The following is a 17,427-nucleotide window of genomic DNA, read 5'->3' on the forward strand; positions in this document are numbered from 1 at the left end:
TAAATGCTTGTTGATTGATTTAAAATTTTTTCTTAGAAAAATGTAATCTTATCTTTCAAATACCTTTTTATTTGAATAAACTTTTTTTTATTTCAATAAACTTCCACGGTACCCTGTTACCTCCTGGATCAAACAGGAAATTTGTTTGGTTTTTAAGGCCCTTCATAATTTGGCCCCTTCCTACCTTTCTCATATTCTTACACTTTACTCCCCCTTGCCCCATACTTTTTTGATTCCCATGACATTGCTCCTTGCTGTTACTCACATAGAACAATCCATCTCCCCATCTGAACATTTTCACTGGCTTAGAACACTTCCCCCCCCCCATATTTGTGCCTCTTGACCTTCCTGGCTTCTTTCAGGTCTCAGATAAAGTCTGATCTTCTACAGGAAGTCTTTCCCAGTCCTCCTTTAATCTCACGAAAATTATCTCCAATTTATCCCAAATATATACAGTTTGTATATAGCTGTTGCTTCTCCCATTAGGCTGTGAGCTCCTTGAGAACAGAGGCTGTTTTTTGTCTGTCTTTGTATCTCTGGCACTCTCCACCTTGTCTGGCAAACAATAGGCAATTAATTAATGTTAGTTGACTTTTGGAGAGAGGACAGCAAAAATGCAAAAAAGGGGATCTAAAAACTTTCAACATGCGGCTAAAACGTTACAATTAAGCTCCCTGCTGCGTGTTCTCCCTTGCTTTCCTTCTCTCATGTTTTCCTGATTCACATTTATTTTCAACCATCATACTAGTGCCAGGTATGGCCCTGAAAGAATGGGAGAAAGGGGAGAAGAGGGTGGAAAGAGGCTTTGAATTATACTCATCCTGCTCCAGACTCTCCTTCACACAGAGGCACCGCTGCCCCTCTCTCTCTCTCCACACCCAACCCCACCCCCCATAACATGGAGATAATAACAAATGGATTATACTGGCTTGGTAAGTACCACCTACTGTACAAATATAATCAGGAAAGGATTATTGATTTAAGAGCCTGCTGCAAAGAAACACAGAAAAAGAACAGGTTCTCAAATTGGATTTGTCTGTTTAAACAGTAAATGGGGAAGGGAGGGGGAGGCCTTCAACATGACATTTGTACTTTATTACCGCAAAAACTAACCTGGAAATCATTGCAGCTTCCAATGACTTAACTTCAAAAAGCAAAAAAGACCACAGGGCTCAGGAAGCAGAGGACCTAGGAATGAGCCCCAGTTCTCATACTTAAAAGTTATATAATCTTGTTGCTTAACTACTCAGGGACCCCAGTTTTTTACTTGTAAAATGAGGAAGGCCAAGACCAGCCAGGGTCACATTCTGCTATAAATACTATAGCTACATGAGAATGGTGTCATTCCAAAGCCCCTCCCTAGCATATATAAAAGATCCATTTATCAATGAGTCAACTAGCATTCATTAAACACCTGCTACAAGCCAGGCACTGAGGACAGAAAGGCAAAACATGGTCCCTGGTCTCGAGAAACATGCAGACAACTATATAAAAACAGGCTCTATTCAATGTAACCTAGGAGCTAACCTCAGAGGAAAAGGTCAGGTACTGAGGTTAAGGAATACTGGGGAAGGCTTCTTCCAAAAAACAGGACTTCCGCTGAAACTTGAAAGAGCCAGGGAAGTGAGGAGGCAGAGATGAGGATGGAGAACATTCTGGGCATAAGAAGGAGCAAGTGAAAGCATGTGTTATGCTCAATTGATCTTAACTGACATCTAGTTCCTGCCCTCGAGGAGTTTGCAATCTAATGCGGGAACATGACTAGTGCAGGTATAATAAAACAAAAGGCTAGGAACAAGTTTCAAAGAAGCAGATTTAGGCTCCATTAGAATGAACTGACGGGAGGTAATGGGTTTCCCCTCACAGGTCTTCAAGCCATACCCAGATATTGGGAAAGAATGGAATTGGTGATAATGGGCAGAAATAGTCCGAGTGGGGCCTAGAAGATCATGTTTGGGTCAAAGATAGTTTTGGCACTAGCATCTTTGTCCTTTGGTTTCAAATACAGTGAGTTTGTGGGACCAACAGGACTTCAGAAGGTATGTCTAGCTGGTAGTTAGGGATATGGATTTGAAACTCTACAAAGAGTCTAGTCTGAGCTCAAGGTACAAATTTAGGAGTATTGTATAGGTGTTAGTTGAAGTGATCGGAGTGGAAGGTTAGGGAAGCAATGGTTGAGGAGAAAAGCCAACCAAGGTGTGGTTGGAGAAGCAATGGAAAAAGAAGAAAAAAATATCATGAAAACCAACTAGAGAGAGAGTATGCAGAATGGGAGATTATGCAGATTTGATTTTAAGAAGGTCCTTGGTAACCTTGAGAAAAACACTAAAGTGAATCTTCCTCTATGGGAGTTTAAAAGATTATGTTCTAAATACTTTTAGAATTACTGAATGTTAGAGATGAAAGGGGCCTTAGAGATTATTTTCTCTTCCTTCATCCCCATTTTACAAATAAAGTAATTGAGAGCTTTAAGTTATATAATTTACCCAAGTTCCCTCAATTAGTTAGTGGCCTAGAGAGATGTGAAATCTGGTAACTACTATACCATCTTTCTGATTTTAGCTTAAAAGGACTAAATGGATTGATTCTATTTCCTCCCACACTTCCATTCTTTTCCCCACATTTTCCCTAAATACTTGCTATTGATCTAAACTGAAAGACCAGAAAATCCCCAGAAACAGACACTTTTAAGTTTTGCTGACTTGGAATGTTAATGATAGTGTTCTATATCTTTCCCACAAAAATACATGATAAGTTTATGATATGCAAAGCACAATCCAACTAAACGCAAGTTGTTAGCAACTATTCTTACTGTCCAGACTATAAAGAGGAAAATTGAACCAACAAGGATGTTCAGCAAAGTTACACTGGCTGGTCAATTACTTTAGAAAGTCAATGGAAAGGGGCAGCTAGGTGGCACAGTGGATAAAGCACTGGCCCTGGATTCAGGAGGACCTGAGTTCAAATCCAGCCTCAGACACTAGCTGTGTGACCCTGGGCAAGTCACTTAACCCTCATTACCCTGCCAAAAAAAAAAAAGAAAAAAGAAAAGAAAAGGGGCAGCTAGATGGCACAGTGGATAGAGCACTGGCCCTGGATTCAGGAGTACCTGAGTTCAAATCCGACCTCAGACACTTAACACTTACTAGCTGTGTGACACTGGGCAAGTCACTTAACCCCAATTGCCTCACCAAAAAAAGAAAAGAAAAGAAAAGAAAGTCAATGGAAGAACATTAAGACATGACCAAGGACTAGTCAATTTCAAGATGACTATGGAATCATAAAATGTCTTCCATGTCTGTTACCAGAAACCATCCTGCATTTTAAATTTGTACTTAATAATAAATTATCATCTCAAACATCTTTATATTCCTGAAAATGAATAGGTCTAGGGGGCACCTAGGTGGCACAGTGGATAAACCACTGGCCCTATATTCAGGAGGACCTGAGTTCTAATTCAGCCTCAGACATTTGACACTAGCTGTGTGACCCTGGGCAAGTCATTTAACCCTCCCACAAAAAAAAAGAGAAAGAGAAAGACGACGAGGACGACGAGGAGGACGAGGAGGACGAGGAGGACGAGGAGGACGAGGAGGACGACGAGGAGGACGACGAGGAGGAGGACGAGGAGGAGGACGAGGAGGAGGACGAGGAGGAGGACGAGGAGGAGGACGAGGAGGAGGAGGAGGACGAGGAGGAGGAGGAGGAGGAGGAGGAGGAGGAGGAGGACGAGGAGGAGGAGGAGGACGAGGAGGAGGACGAGGAGGAGGACGAGGAGGAGGAGGAGGAGGACGACGAGGAGGAGGAGGAGGAGGACGAGGAGGAGGAGGAGGACGAGGAGGAGGAGGAGGACGAGGAGGAGGAGGAGGACGAGGAGGACGAGGAGGACGAGGAGGACGAGGAGGACGAGGAGGACGAGGAGGACGAGGAGGAGGACGAGGAGGAGGACGAGGAGGAGGACGAGGAGGAGGACGAGGAGGAGGACGAGGAGGAGGACGAGGAGGAGGACGAGGAGGAGGACGAGGAGGAGGACGAGGAGGAGGACGAGGAGGAGGACGAGGAGGAGGACGAGGAGGAGGACGAGGAGGAGGACGAGGAGGAGGACGAGGAGGAGGACGAGGAGGAGGACGAGGAGGAGGACGAGGAGGAGGACGAGGAGGAGGACGAGGAGGAGGACGAGGAGGAGGACGAGGAGGAGGACGAGGAGGAGGACGAGGAGGAGGAGGAGGAGAAGGAGAAGGAGAAGGAGAAGGAGGAGAACTCCATTTGAGGAAACCCCCTCCACCACCTCAGATGAGCAACCTTTCTGCAATTCAGTCTTATGGTATTCTACACTGCCTCTTCTGTAGTACAAATCTCATGGACTATTTGTGAATGTCATATCCCCTACCATGGAGAAAAAGCACAGTATAGTGGGGGGGAGGGCGGGCAGGAAACTAGCCTTAGAGTCAGGAAGATTTAGATCCAAATCCTGCCTCAGACTCGCTCCGGGACCTTGGGCGAGTAATTTCTTTCTGAGCTTCAGTTTCCTCATTGTTAAAGTGAGGAAGTTGGACGTTATGACCTCTGAGGTTCCAGCCAGCTCTAAATCGATGATCCTATGATCTTTTACATTCCATGACCTCTTCCATCTCAGCACCGTTCTCTGATTAGAGCAGCTGTTGGAGAAACAGGTGGGTGGCTCGGTGGATAGAGGTCGGGGTCAGGAAGACCCAAGTTCAAAGCCAGACTCAGACACTGTCTAGCTCTGTAACCCTGGACAAGATATATAACCTCTATCTGCCTTGGTTTCCTCAATTGTCACCACGCAAACAGATCTGGGGAATTATCCTCTTTGAATTTTGAACTTGGAACTTCAACCACGTTTCACACACGTTTCACACACGTTTCACAGTAGGTAGATTCATGGGAGGCTGAGTCTTCTCCCTAAAAATCCAATATTACCCAGCTGTGATAGACCAATATCTACCAAAGTAACCCTCACCCCCAACATGGGTTAGGAAAAGATGACAAATCTAGGATTTGACTGGTCTGGGGTGGGGCAAGGCTCAATCTGTGCCTCACTTGATGCTGTTTCCCAGTGGCCTCTGGATGTATATACGTGGCTTCCTGGTCACTTATAGCTATCCATGTGAGTTGTGGCCACTCTAAGTGATTATCTGAAGTCCAAGAGTGCTATCGCCCTGCTGACCAGACAGATTTCCACGTAGAGATTAAAAATGGAACAATTATTCTTATATTCTTATAAAAGTCCAGTTTAATTTGAAAGCAAAGACACCAAACAGTCTCACCAGCCCCTGAGTCAGCCCCCCCCCCAAGCACTTTATTTCAACTACATCACATGAGAGAGGGCTTCAGTCTACTGTATCTCTGTTGCATATCTTTGTTAAATAATCCTTTTGTCAACTGTTTAATGACCTATGCTTACCTGGTTTGGTCCCCATGTTGAATTTACCACAACAGGGTGCTGGTCTACCCCTAACGCAAGCTTCAGCTGTTCTCTGATTGACTATCACGTTATTCCTCTCTTTTAAAGCAATGTCACCTTCAAACCTCTCTTTCAAGATACAAGTTTCCCTCTTACTTTACTTAGCTCCCTCCTCTCCCCATTTCACACCCCTTTAATTACTCATCTTGGCCTTGGCCCCAATCCCTGAAAAAGGGTTGGTCCTCTACTTTGCCAAACAACTTCCGTCTTCCACTTTTATCTCCAGGAGCTTGCCCCATCAATCATTCCCTGTCTAATCACTTTCAATCTCACTTTGTCTACAAGCTCCTAACTCAATGCCCAGACCTCTCTATTCTTTAAAAATTAAGATTAAAAAACCCAACTTTAACATGGCCCTACAATCCCCTCAAGCTATAAACTTGTAACATCCCTCCCTTTGACTCATAAGTTTCTTTTTTAAAAAATCTACACTCTTCTCCTCCCACTATTCATTTCTTCTACTTCAGAACCCACTGCTCTCTTGAAAACAGCTTTCTGCAAAATAACCATTGATTTCTTAATTGCCAAGTCGAATGACCTTCTTTCTCTGTCCTCAACCCCTCTGACTTCTCGGAAGTTTGAAATACTATCATCTCTTCTCCTCCTCCCTACTCTTTCCTTTCACCATCAGTGAAGCTATTCTTTCCTGATTCTTTTCCTATCTGAATTTCTTTGTGGGATCACATCTTTCCTTCCTTTAGGGTATGCATCCCTAGGCTATCCAGAGACCTATTTTCTCTTTTATGCTAGCTCCCTTGATAAACTCCTAAAATTCCCTTAATCCAACACTCATTTCTCTCTCCCTTTCCCCTTCCCATTGACTCCCCCCCACTCCTACCACATGAATATATACACACCAACATATCCCTGCTGAAGTTCATTTAACTTTATTTGTATAAAGTTTCATCTTACCCTTCACAAAGGTTTTTGACCTCAGAATCTTCCTTGCTCTTTCCTTCATATCTTATATTGACTGTCAAGTTTTATCAATTCTACCTCCCATTTTAGATAAAGCTATAGATAAATAGATAGATAGATAGATAGATAGAGAGATAGAGAGATAAAGATATATTTAGATAAAGATATATATATAGATAAAGATATCTTTAGACAAAGATATATGTATGTATGTATGTATGTATGTATGTATGTATGTATGTATGTATGTATGTATGCCAGTACAAAGGCACAGGGATGGCAGATGGAGTTTTGTGTGTGAGGAACAAAGAAGGTGGCCAGTCAGGCTGGATCACAGAAAACTGGAGGGAGGGGAGGGTACATTGACGTTGTAGAGAAAGGCTGGATTCCAGGGGGGTTGGGCTTTAAAAGCTAAACAGATTGGATCCCAGAGGCAGTAGAAGTTGGTGGAATAGGAGAGTCATACAGTGTAACTAGCATTGCTTTGGCAGCAGTGTGTAGAATGGATTGTTGAGAAACTCGAAGCAAAATTATTAACTAGGAATAGACTAGAATCGCAAAAAGTACCTTAACTAAGGTGGTAGCTGTATGAACAAAGGGAATGGGTCAGATACAAGAGATGCTGTGAAAGGGAAAACAGTAAGGCATGGCAACTGAACTGGTCTGCGAGTAGTGCCTTTGATACAACTGGGAGGGTGGAAGGTTGAGAGGGTGGGTGGGAGGTGGGGATAATCACTTCAGTTTTGAACCTGTGGAGTTTGAAATGTTCCCAAGACATCTAGTTTGAAATGTCCAATAGGCAACTGGTGATATGGGACAAAGCTCAGGGGAGTGGTTGGGGCTAGAGGTCTACATATCTGGGAGTCATCTACATAAAGATGTTAGCTAGGGGCAGCTAGGTGTCGCAGTGGATAAAGCACCAGCCCTGGAGTCAGGAGTACCTGAGTTCAAATCCAGCCTCAGACACTTAACAATTACTAGCTGTGTGACCCTAGGCAAGTCACTTAACCCCAACTGCCTCACCAAAAAAAAAAAAAAAAAAGATGTTAGCTAAACCTATTCAAGGAAATGTGGTGCCAAGAGTCAGTCAGTCAGTTAGGGAGAGGGGTAGGGAGAGGGGGAAGGGGGAAAGGGGGAAGAAAAAGAGGGAGAGGAGGAGGGAGAGGGAGGGGTTGGGGGAGGGAGAGAGGAAAAGGAAAGGGGGAGAAAGGGAAAGGGGGAGAGAGGGGGAGAGAGAAGGAGGAGAGGTTGGGGGAGGGAGAGAGGAAAAGGAAAGGGGGAGAAAGGGAAAGGGGGAGAGAGGGGGAGAGAGAAGGAGGAGAGAGAGGAAGTGAGGAAGAGAGGAAGAGAAGAGAAGAGAAGAGAAGAGAAGAGAAGAGAAGAGAAGAGAAGAGAAGAGAAGAGAAGAGAAGAGAAGAGAAGAGAAGAGAAGAGAAGAGAAGAGAAGAGAAGAGAAGAGAAGAGAAGAGAGAGGGACAAGAGTAGAGAAGGAGAGGGAGAGGAATCTAGGATAGAAGGTTAGGTTCGAACCACAGTTAGGAGTTGTGATATGGAAGATGAGCCAACAAAGGAGACGGTGAAGGACAGTGAGGCAAGTAAGATATTCGCTGGAGAGAAAGGGTTATTCATCACTATGATTTCAGTTTGGTTACTCCCTCAAAACCATTAACAAAAACAACAAATCTTCCACACTAAGAGACTGTTGATCAATTCCTGGTGGACAAAAAACATCCATCACCTAGAGAACAACTTTTGAATAATAATGTGATTCTTCAAATTTAGCTATGCTAGTCTTCAGTAGACTTTCTGGTTAGATGGCATAACCCTTCAGACTTCAGAGTTTCAAGGAGCATTAAATAAAACACATAAATTTCAATTTACCAAATCATGGGATGGTAGATTTAGAGATGGAAGGGACCCCACTGGTCTGTGAGTCCAGCTCTCTTATTTAACAGATGAGGAAACTGAGGCCCAGAGCAGATTAAGTAACTTGCCTAGAGTTGCAAATCTCCTGAATATCTAGGGCAGCATTCAAACTTAACCTCCCTGAGTCCCACCCATGTTCACTCAACCTCCACTCTACACCACATAGCCATTGATGTACCAACAGAGCTAAAGGCTTCCTAACACAAAAGGGAGGAAATGCTATTTGAGTTAGGACTGAATTGAGAATATTAAAAAAGGAGAAAGATGAATACCATGACCAAAAAAAAAAAAAGGCATTGCATCATAGATTAAAAATGGAACAATTATTCTTATAAAAGTCCAGTTTAATTTGAAAGCAAAGACACCAAACAGTCTCGCCAGCCCCTGAGTCAGCCCCCCCCCCAAGCACTTTATTTCAGCTACATCACATGAACTTTCTGTCTAATGCATTAACTGGAGCTCTGCTGCACAAAGCATTTCCAGAAATGGGTCTGAGGTCAAAACTTTGTCTACTAAGGAAATGAAGAGGAAATTGTAGGAGATAAAGCATAGCTTTGGGATCTGGCGGGGCTCCAGCTTTGTTCACTCTATCCTGATGTTTTAAGAGGTAGGGAAAAGGAGGAGAAAAAGGAATGCCCTTAGGTAGCTGTCATATCCATTATTTCTCCTACTGTATATACTATGAGGTCACATGATTGCCCACTCCTTCCTTTCATTTCTTGGTGCATCAGACAAATAGGATTCCAAACTAATTTATCTGTCCTTCAATTAATACCACAAATGAAAAAGACAATGGAAATTTAAGACTATTTTAGCAGACCACATTATAAGATCATTTTCCCAGTATGTATGTTTTAAAAAATCCTTCCCATACCCCAAGTTGAAAGTAAAATCCCTTCTTTTCGTATAATAGTATCTGATTTGAATATGTGGTAACTGAAAGACCTTCTATAGCAACACCTCCCCACCCCGCACCCCCAGTACAAAACATTTAAACATTCAGACACACAATGACATCTGAGGTGTGTTGCACTATAGATGGAGAAAACAGGCCCTATAATGTCCCCCAAAGGTCACAAAGCGAATCGTTGGCAGGCTAAAGCAAAATTCAAACATTTTGACTCCCAGGCCAACAACTCAGACCACTTGGCTACAGCATCTCCCTCGTGGCAGCTCATTTATCAACTACAAATAAATTCCCCATTTTTTTTTTCTAAACAAGGGCAGTGCATTTCAGAGAGGAAGACAGGGCTCTGTCCATTTTAAGAATCCAGACAATGCAGCAAGTGTTATATAATCAATGGAACTTAGATCAGGGATGGCAAAAAAAAAAATCAAGAGGGCATTCTTTCCCACCATTCTCCGTGATGTAATTGTATACACTTCTGGCTCGACTTCCTAGCATTACAAACACAGTTTAAATGATCCCGAGTCTGTCAGAACTTGGGCTTTTAAAGAAGTCGCATCCATAACATGACACAGTCAAAGGTAACTCCCATTCTACACTGAACAGAAACATCCGTAAGTAAAATATTCCTACATATATTAACATAATGGAACATCTGATGCCACAAATATGAAGCAGACAAGGAAATAGAGGAATATGCATGAGGTGATGCTGAGTAAAATGAGAACAGGACCTGTGGTTTGCACCGCATGAACATCAACTATATTTCTTAAAATATTTGATAGTGAGGACAAAGGGCCTTTTTGCTTTTCTTTGCATTTCTAGCTGTCCAGGAGGGCAGCTATGTGACATGGTGGATAGGGTACTAAGCCTGGAGTCAAGACCTGAATTTCAGTCTGGCCTTAGAGACACTTACTAGCTGTGTAATCCTGGGTAAGTCGGTTAACCTTTGTCTGCCTCAGTTTCTTCAGCTGTAAAATGGGAATGATAATAGCCCCTACCTCTTGGGGGTTGTTGTAAGGATCAAATGAATTGATTAAAAGATTTAAAGCATTTATCAGGAGTAGCTGGCACATATGAGCTGAATAAATGCTTGCTTCTTTCCTCCATGTTTAGCACAACACCTGGCACATAGTGGGTATCTAAAAATGCTTCTTAACTCATCTTTAAAGCAAAATAAACAGAGTAAAGGTGGAACTCCAGGTAGGTCTAAAGGCTAAGGTTTGTTTTGCATGATTATTTGATTGTATAAATCTAGTAATAATTTTTTTTTTTCATTTAATGCTTCCCCACAGACGTAGAATGAAAGAAAAAAAGTGCAGTTAGTTTTAATTCTCTAGTTTTAGGACCTAACCAACTCAGGTAATATGCAAGTAAGGTTGATAGTTCTTCATTTTCTACCACTTCAGTGATCAAGAGATGCAAAAACAAGCCAAGTAACAAGAAATTATTATTAAGTGCCTATAATATTATTGGTTTTGTTGTTGTTCGGTTGTTTTTTAGTCATGTCCAACACTCAACATGACCTCATTTGGGGTTTTCTTGGCAAAGATATTGCAGTAGTTTGCCATTTCCAACTCCAGCTCATTTTACAAATGAGAAAACTAAGGCAAAACATGGTTAAGTGATTTGCCCAAGGTCACACAGCTTGGAAATATCTACAGATTTGAATGCGGGTTTTCCTGACTCCAGGCCCAGCACTCTATCCACTGTTGACACCTAGCTGCTTAATATTATTGTGAAAGTTCTTCTAATATCAAAAAGCCTTTTTAAAAAGTCAATTGTTTTGATGTTTATAGTGTTAGGTATTTTTTAATTCTCTATTTTGACCATGTTTGTGGATTATATAAAGTTTTTGTTGTTATTGTCTTAATTATCTGTGAAAAGCAGTGGGGGGTAGGAGGTATAGCGACATCACAATGACACTGGTCTCCTGGCTGTTCTACCAACAAGACACTCCATTTTTGGCTCCCAGCATTTTCTCTGGATGTCCCACATGCTCACTTTCCTTCACTCCAACTATTGACTTTTTGGCTTCTGTTAAGTACCAACTAAAATCCCACCTTCCACAGGAAGTCTTCCCTAACCCCTTTTAATTCCAGTGCCCTCCCTCTCTTAATTATTTCCTGGTCATCTGCATATACCTTGATTTGTATCTCCTTGTTTGTATACAGTCTCCCCCATTAGACTGTAAGCTCCTTGAGATCAGAGTTTGTCTTTTGCCTCTTTTTGTATCCCCAGCTCTTAGCACAATGCCTGACACATAACAGATACTTAATAAATGCTGACTGACTGATTGAGAAGACCAGACAAAGGGTAAGTCAGACTCAAGGTCAAGCACTACCTCTGATACATACTAACTGTATAACCATGGGGAAATCATTTAACCTTGCCCCAGGTAACTAAAATTATAAATTGCCGATTAGGTAATAGTGGTGGGAGTTTCCCCAAACTAATGAAGTCAAAGACTCCAGGACTCTGCATCCTACATATTAAAAATGTGGCCACTTCAAAGAGCTTAGGTTTGGGGCTCTTCATAGATCATTGGAGTTGAAGGTAGAGGATGTGGGTTCAAGTCTCATCTCTGACTAATTACTGAATCAGTGAATGATATGAGTTGAGTTACATAATTTTTTGGCCTCAGTTTCTTTATCTGTAAAATTGGCATGGGGGGGGGGGGGGTAGGGGAACTAAATGATCTCCAAAGTCCCTTTCCAGTAGGAAACTATAAAATATCAAAGAACAACTATTATCTGCTATTACCATAAATATCCAGGCAACTGACTGCAACAGAGATGCCTACAAGAAAATAAAGATCCATTGCTACTATTAATTTAGATCCGAAGCTTACATTTCCATTCAGGATTACTTTTCTATTCTACTACATGTTAGTCAAGAAAATACGAACACCACTGAAAAACAATCCATTTGCAGTGGATAGAGTTCTGGCCCCAGAATTAAGAGGACCTGAGTTCAAATCTCACCTCTGGGGGCAGCTAGGTGGCACAGTGGATAGAACACCGGCCCTGGAATCAGGAGTACCTGAGTTCAAATCCGGCCTCAGACACTTAACACTTACTAGCTGTGCGACCCTGGGCAAGTCACTTAACCCCAATTGCCTCACTAAAAAAAAAAAATTCTCGCCTCAGACACTTACCAACTGTGTGACCCCAAGCAAGTCAATTAACCTCTGCTTGCCTCAATTTCCTAAACTGTAAAACGGAAATAACAATAGCACCTACCTCCCCATGTTGTGAGAATCAAATCAAATATTTGTAAAAAGCACTTAGCACAGGGGGCAGCTAGGCAGTGCTGTGGATAAAGCACTGGCCCTGGATTCAGGAGGACCTGAGTTCAAATCCAACCTCAGACACTTGATACTTAGTGTGACCCTGAGCAAGTCACTTAACCCCAACTGCCTCACCGCTCCCCCCCCCCAAAAAAATACTTAGCACAGAGCCTGGCTCTTAGTAAGCACCATATAAATTCCTATATCCTTCACCTTTCCCCTTTACAAACTGTAAAAGCCAAGGATCAAATAAGAAAAAGATGGCAGATTTAATTTTTAAAGGGAAAAAAAAGTAGAATAGTAAAAGGTTTTTTTTTTTCAGAATATTCCCATTTATAGATGTGTGTGTGTATGTGTTTTAACAACGTAACTAACCAATGCACACAGAAGATCCACAGCTTCCAAGACAAGTTCCTGGTGTCCAATTCGCGTGACACCCAGTTCCTCAAGATCCTGGTGGGAAATTTGCAAGAGCTGTTCACCATTTATTTTTTCCCGTTCAAATTTGTGGACATACTGCTGGAGGCAATCATCCAACCCTATCAAAAGAAACAGAATCGTGAGTCTCTTCATTCATATTTCCACACTAATAAATCAAGCTAAAGATCACAAATCACACCACTACCGCCATTCTAAATTTTTCTAGTTTGCCACACTCATTCTCTGGAATTTTCTGAAAAACTAGAAGCTCACTTTTTTAAACTGATTTTAAGCCAAGAATTCTAAGCCCTGGAAGGGGCTGGGACAGTATGGTTTGAATCTTAGATATGGTGCAGTGAAAGACCTCAGAGATTATCTAAAGAAATCTCAATTCATCCTCCTAACTCCTGTTTTTTTTAAAATGAAGCTGGGGGTCAGGGAAATTGAGGGACTTGTCCAAGGGTCACCCCTAGGTAGGAAGTAGCAGAGGCAGCTAGGTGGGACAATGGGAAAAGCACTGGATCTGGAATAAGGAAGACCTGAGTTCAAATCCAGCTTCAGGCACTTACTAGCTGCATTACCCTGGGCAAGTCACTTAACCTGCTGCCTTAGTTCCCTCAAAATGTAATAATAGCACCTACTTTCCAAAGTTGTTTTGGATAGCAAATAATATTTATAAAGCATTTGTAAACCTACTCTACATAACTGTGAACCATTATTATCACTACTGGGGATAGAACTTGAATCCAGATCACCTGATCCTAGAATCAGTACTCTTTCTCTCTCCTAGGATCACATGCTAAATAAAATATTAAATTAGAAAAGAACAAGTCAGCAAACATTTATTTAATTAACTACACTGTGCTAAGATACAGACAAAGGCAAAAGACAGTCTCTACACTCAAAGAACTCACAGTCTAATGGGGGAGAAAACAGGCAGTTATATACAAACAAGATAAAGACATCATAAATTGGAGATGGTCACAAAGGGAAGGCACTAGCTTTCAGAGAGATCAAGAAAGGTTTCTAGTAGACGATGGAATTTTAGCAAACATCTGAAGAAAGCCAGAAGCTAAGAGGTAAATATTAGGAGAGAGAACATTCCAAAGGGGGGGGGGGAGCCAGTGAAAAGGTATGGAGGGGCAGCTGGGTGGCACAGTGGATAGAGCACCAGACCTGGATTCAGGAGGACCTGAGTTCAAATTAGACCTCAGACACTTAACACTTACTAGCTGTGTGACACTTGAGCAAGTCACTTAACCCCAATTGCCTCACAAAACAGAAAGAAAAGAAAAGGCATGGAGATGGGAAATGAAATGCTTTCTGGAAGGAATTACATGGAGGCAAATACAAAGTATAAGCCTCCCAAAGGTAATAACAACACACATATTCTCAGTACTAGCTACTTATGAAGCAGCATTGTTTAAGTTAATATTATTAGCTTAAAGGAAATTTGAACTCTAACCTAAGACAGAATAGCACAGTGATGGATAGGTATCTGTCCTCGAGGCCCAAAGACCTGATTTCAAATCCTACTAGAGTCACCCGCTAGTGTTATAAAAGAAAAAAGTCACTTGTCCTCCCAAATTCTCCTCGTGTTTGTGAAGAAAGCACACTGCAAATTTCAAAGCAAGTACAATATAAACGGGAAATGTGATTATTCGGCCCTCTTTCCTCAAGTGAAAATGGTGGGGGGGGGGAGTTGGACTAGATGAGCTCTCAAATTATTTCTAGGTCTAACTCCTCTAATGTCCCTTACAAAAAAGGTCAAAGAACTGTCCATTTTCTTTGTTGTACAAGAATATTACAACTCATGTATTCCATACACATAACCGGACTAGGATGACATAGGAATTTTTTTTTGCTAGACAAGATGTATATTGGATGGTCTCCAAATATAATCATCAAAATAAGTTTTGACTAAGAAGCACTTGACTTAAAGTATAATGTTGTATGTACAAAATAAATTTGTCCTCAACAGAACTAGGTTTTATAAACTCATGAAAGAGAATTATAAAATGTAACTTTAGCAGAGGACCTTAGAGTATGTACTCTAACTTCCTCCTATAACAGATGAGGAACTGAGTCTGGAGTTAAAGACATTTTCCCATGGTCACATGATAAATTCTTGATTAACTCAGAACAAGTACCCATATGGATTAACAGAATAGTTATTATATATAGAAACAACATATATTTCTCTCATGTCTACATCATTAGGTGTCATTTGAATCATAGTTTGAAGTAACCTTGGAGAAGATCAATTCCAACTGCTTAATTTTGTAGGATGGAAAAGGAAATGGCAACCACTCTAGTATCTTTGCCAAGAAAACCCCAAATGCAGTCATGAAGAGTCAGAAACAACTAAACAACAAAAACAATTTTGCAGAAGAAGAAACCAAGGTATAAGGAGGTGAACTGTTTTGCCCAAAGTGGAATAGGTTAGTTAATGACAGACTTAAAAGAAACAACATTTCCAAATTACTATCTCGTTCAATGCCTTTTTTTTTTAGGAGGCAATTGGGGTTAAGTGACTTGCCCAGGGTCACACAGCTAGTAAGTGTTAAGTGTCTGAGGCCAAATTTGAACTCAGGTACTCCTGACTCCAGGGCCGGTGCTCTATCCACTGTGCCACCCAGCTGCCCCGTTCAATGCCTTTTTAATGACACTACATAGCACCTTTGTAAAAAACAAACCAACCACCATGCCCAAAAGGCTATAAAACTGTGAATACCCATTGTGTTTGTTTTTGTTGTTGTTGTTGTTTCTGGGCAATGAGGCACTTGCCCAGGGTCACACAGCTAATAAGTGTCGAGTGTCTGAGGACAGATTTGAACTCAGGTCCTCCTGAATGCAGGACCAGTGCTTTCTCCACTGTGCCATCTAGCTGCCCCAGTGTGAATACCCTTTGACCCAGCAACACCACTACTAGGTGTACATCCCAAAGAGATCATAAAAAAGGGGAAAGGACCCACATGTACAACAATATTTACAGCTGCTCTTTTTGTGAGGGGATGCCTATCAATTGGGGCTAAACAAGCTGTGGTATATGAATGTAATGGAATACTATTGTACTGTAAGAAACGATAAGCAGGCAGGTTTCAGAAAAACCTGGAAAGACTTACATGAATTGAGGCTGAGTGAAGTGAGCAGAACCAGGAGAACATTATACACATTATCAAGAACATTGTATGATGATCAACTGTGATAGACTTAGCTCTTCCCAGCAATACAACGATCCAAGACAATGCCAAAAGACTCATGATGGAAAATGCTCTCCGCATACAGAAAAAGAACTATGGAGTCTGAATGCAGTTTGAAGCATCATACTGTTTTCACTTCTGTTGTTGTTTCTTCTTTTTTGTGGTTCCCCCCCCTTGTTGTGATTCTTCTCTTACAACATGACTAATGTTAAAATATGTTTAACATGATTGTAATGTAAAACCTATATCAGATTGCTTATTGGCTTTGGGAGTGGGGAAGGAAGGGAGGGGTGGGAGAAAATGTTGGAACTCAAAATCTTACAAAAGTGAATGTTGAAAACTGTCTTTTCATGTAATTGGAAAAAATAAAGGTCTGGGGGAAAAAAACCAACCAACAAAAAAATCAACATGAATTTTATGAATACTTATGGCACTTATGTAGTAGAAACAAACTGGAAGCAAAGAACAGGAGACAAAAGCAAAATCATTTAGCATTTCATGAGTGCCTACTCTTAAATGGTCACATCCATTTTAATAGCATATGGTATTACTTTAAAATATAAAATTATATTCTGCAGCACAAGACTGAATTTTATGAAGTAAGAGGAAATTACTTAATACTTATAATTCTTTAGCTAAAAATACAGGACCAGTTTTACACTGCAATGGAAATACCTTTAAAAATTTTTGGAGAGAAAAAAATCAATTTGGCTACATTTTATATGAGTCAGCTAAGTCTGAAAACTAGTGAATTAAAACCAACCATATTCCCATTCTTGCATTCCCCATCAATTAGGTAATGGCAAAACAAATGATACATGAACATAAAAGAATATTTCCTCCTCATAAGAAACAATGAAAAGGAAGAATTTAAAGAGACATGGAAAGACATACCTACTAACAACTGTAGTTTAAAAAAAAAAAAACAGAACCAGGAAAACAATATGCACAATGACTGCAACAGTGTAAACAAAAACAATAAAAAATGAAACTGAATGTTGTGTTAATTATAATGATCAAACTTTATCTCAGAAAAGAGTTGAAAAAAATGTGCACACACTCCTCCTTTTTGCTGAGATGGGTGAGGAACACTGTGTATGCTGTCAGGCACAGTAGATATTTTTTTTAAAAAGGCACTTAATAAAGGAGAACTTTAATGAATAGAGGGTAATAATGTGCCTGCAAGGTCTTAGAGCTCACCCTTGAAAAGCATACCTGACTAAGGACAAGGCAAATCATAATATCCCCATAATCATATATCATTGCCATCCCAGAG

The 17,427-nt window shown here is 41.1% G+C and overlaps 1 protein-coding gene across 1 annotated transcript in view; it reads right to left on the reverse strand.

Annotated features, from left to right (window-relative positions):
- CNKSR3 (CNKSR family member 3) overlaps positions 1-17,427 on the reverse strand; it is a 96,034-nt gene that overhangs the window by 47,326 nt on the left and 31,281 nt on the right. The window contains exon 2 of the mRNA XM_043964259.1: positions 12,904-13,067. Coding sequence (XP_043820194.1) covers positions 12,904-13,067 — 164 coding nt within the window. The remainder of the gene's footprint in view (positions 1-12,903; positions 13,068-17,427) is intronic.

This window comes from Dromiciops gliroides, chromosome 4, assembly GCF_019393635.1.
Source record: "Dromiciops gliroides isolate mDroGli1 chromosome 4, mDroGli1.pri, whole genome shotgun sequence".
Lineage (NCBI taxonomy): Eukaryota > Metazoa > Chordata > Mammalia > Microbiotheria > Microbiotheriidae > Dromiciops > Dromiciops gliroides.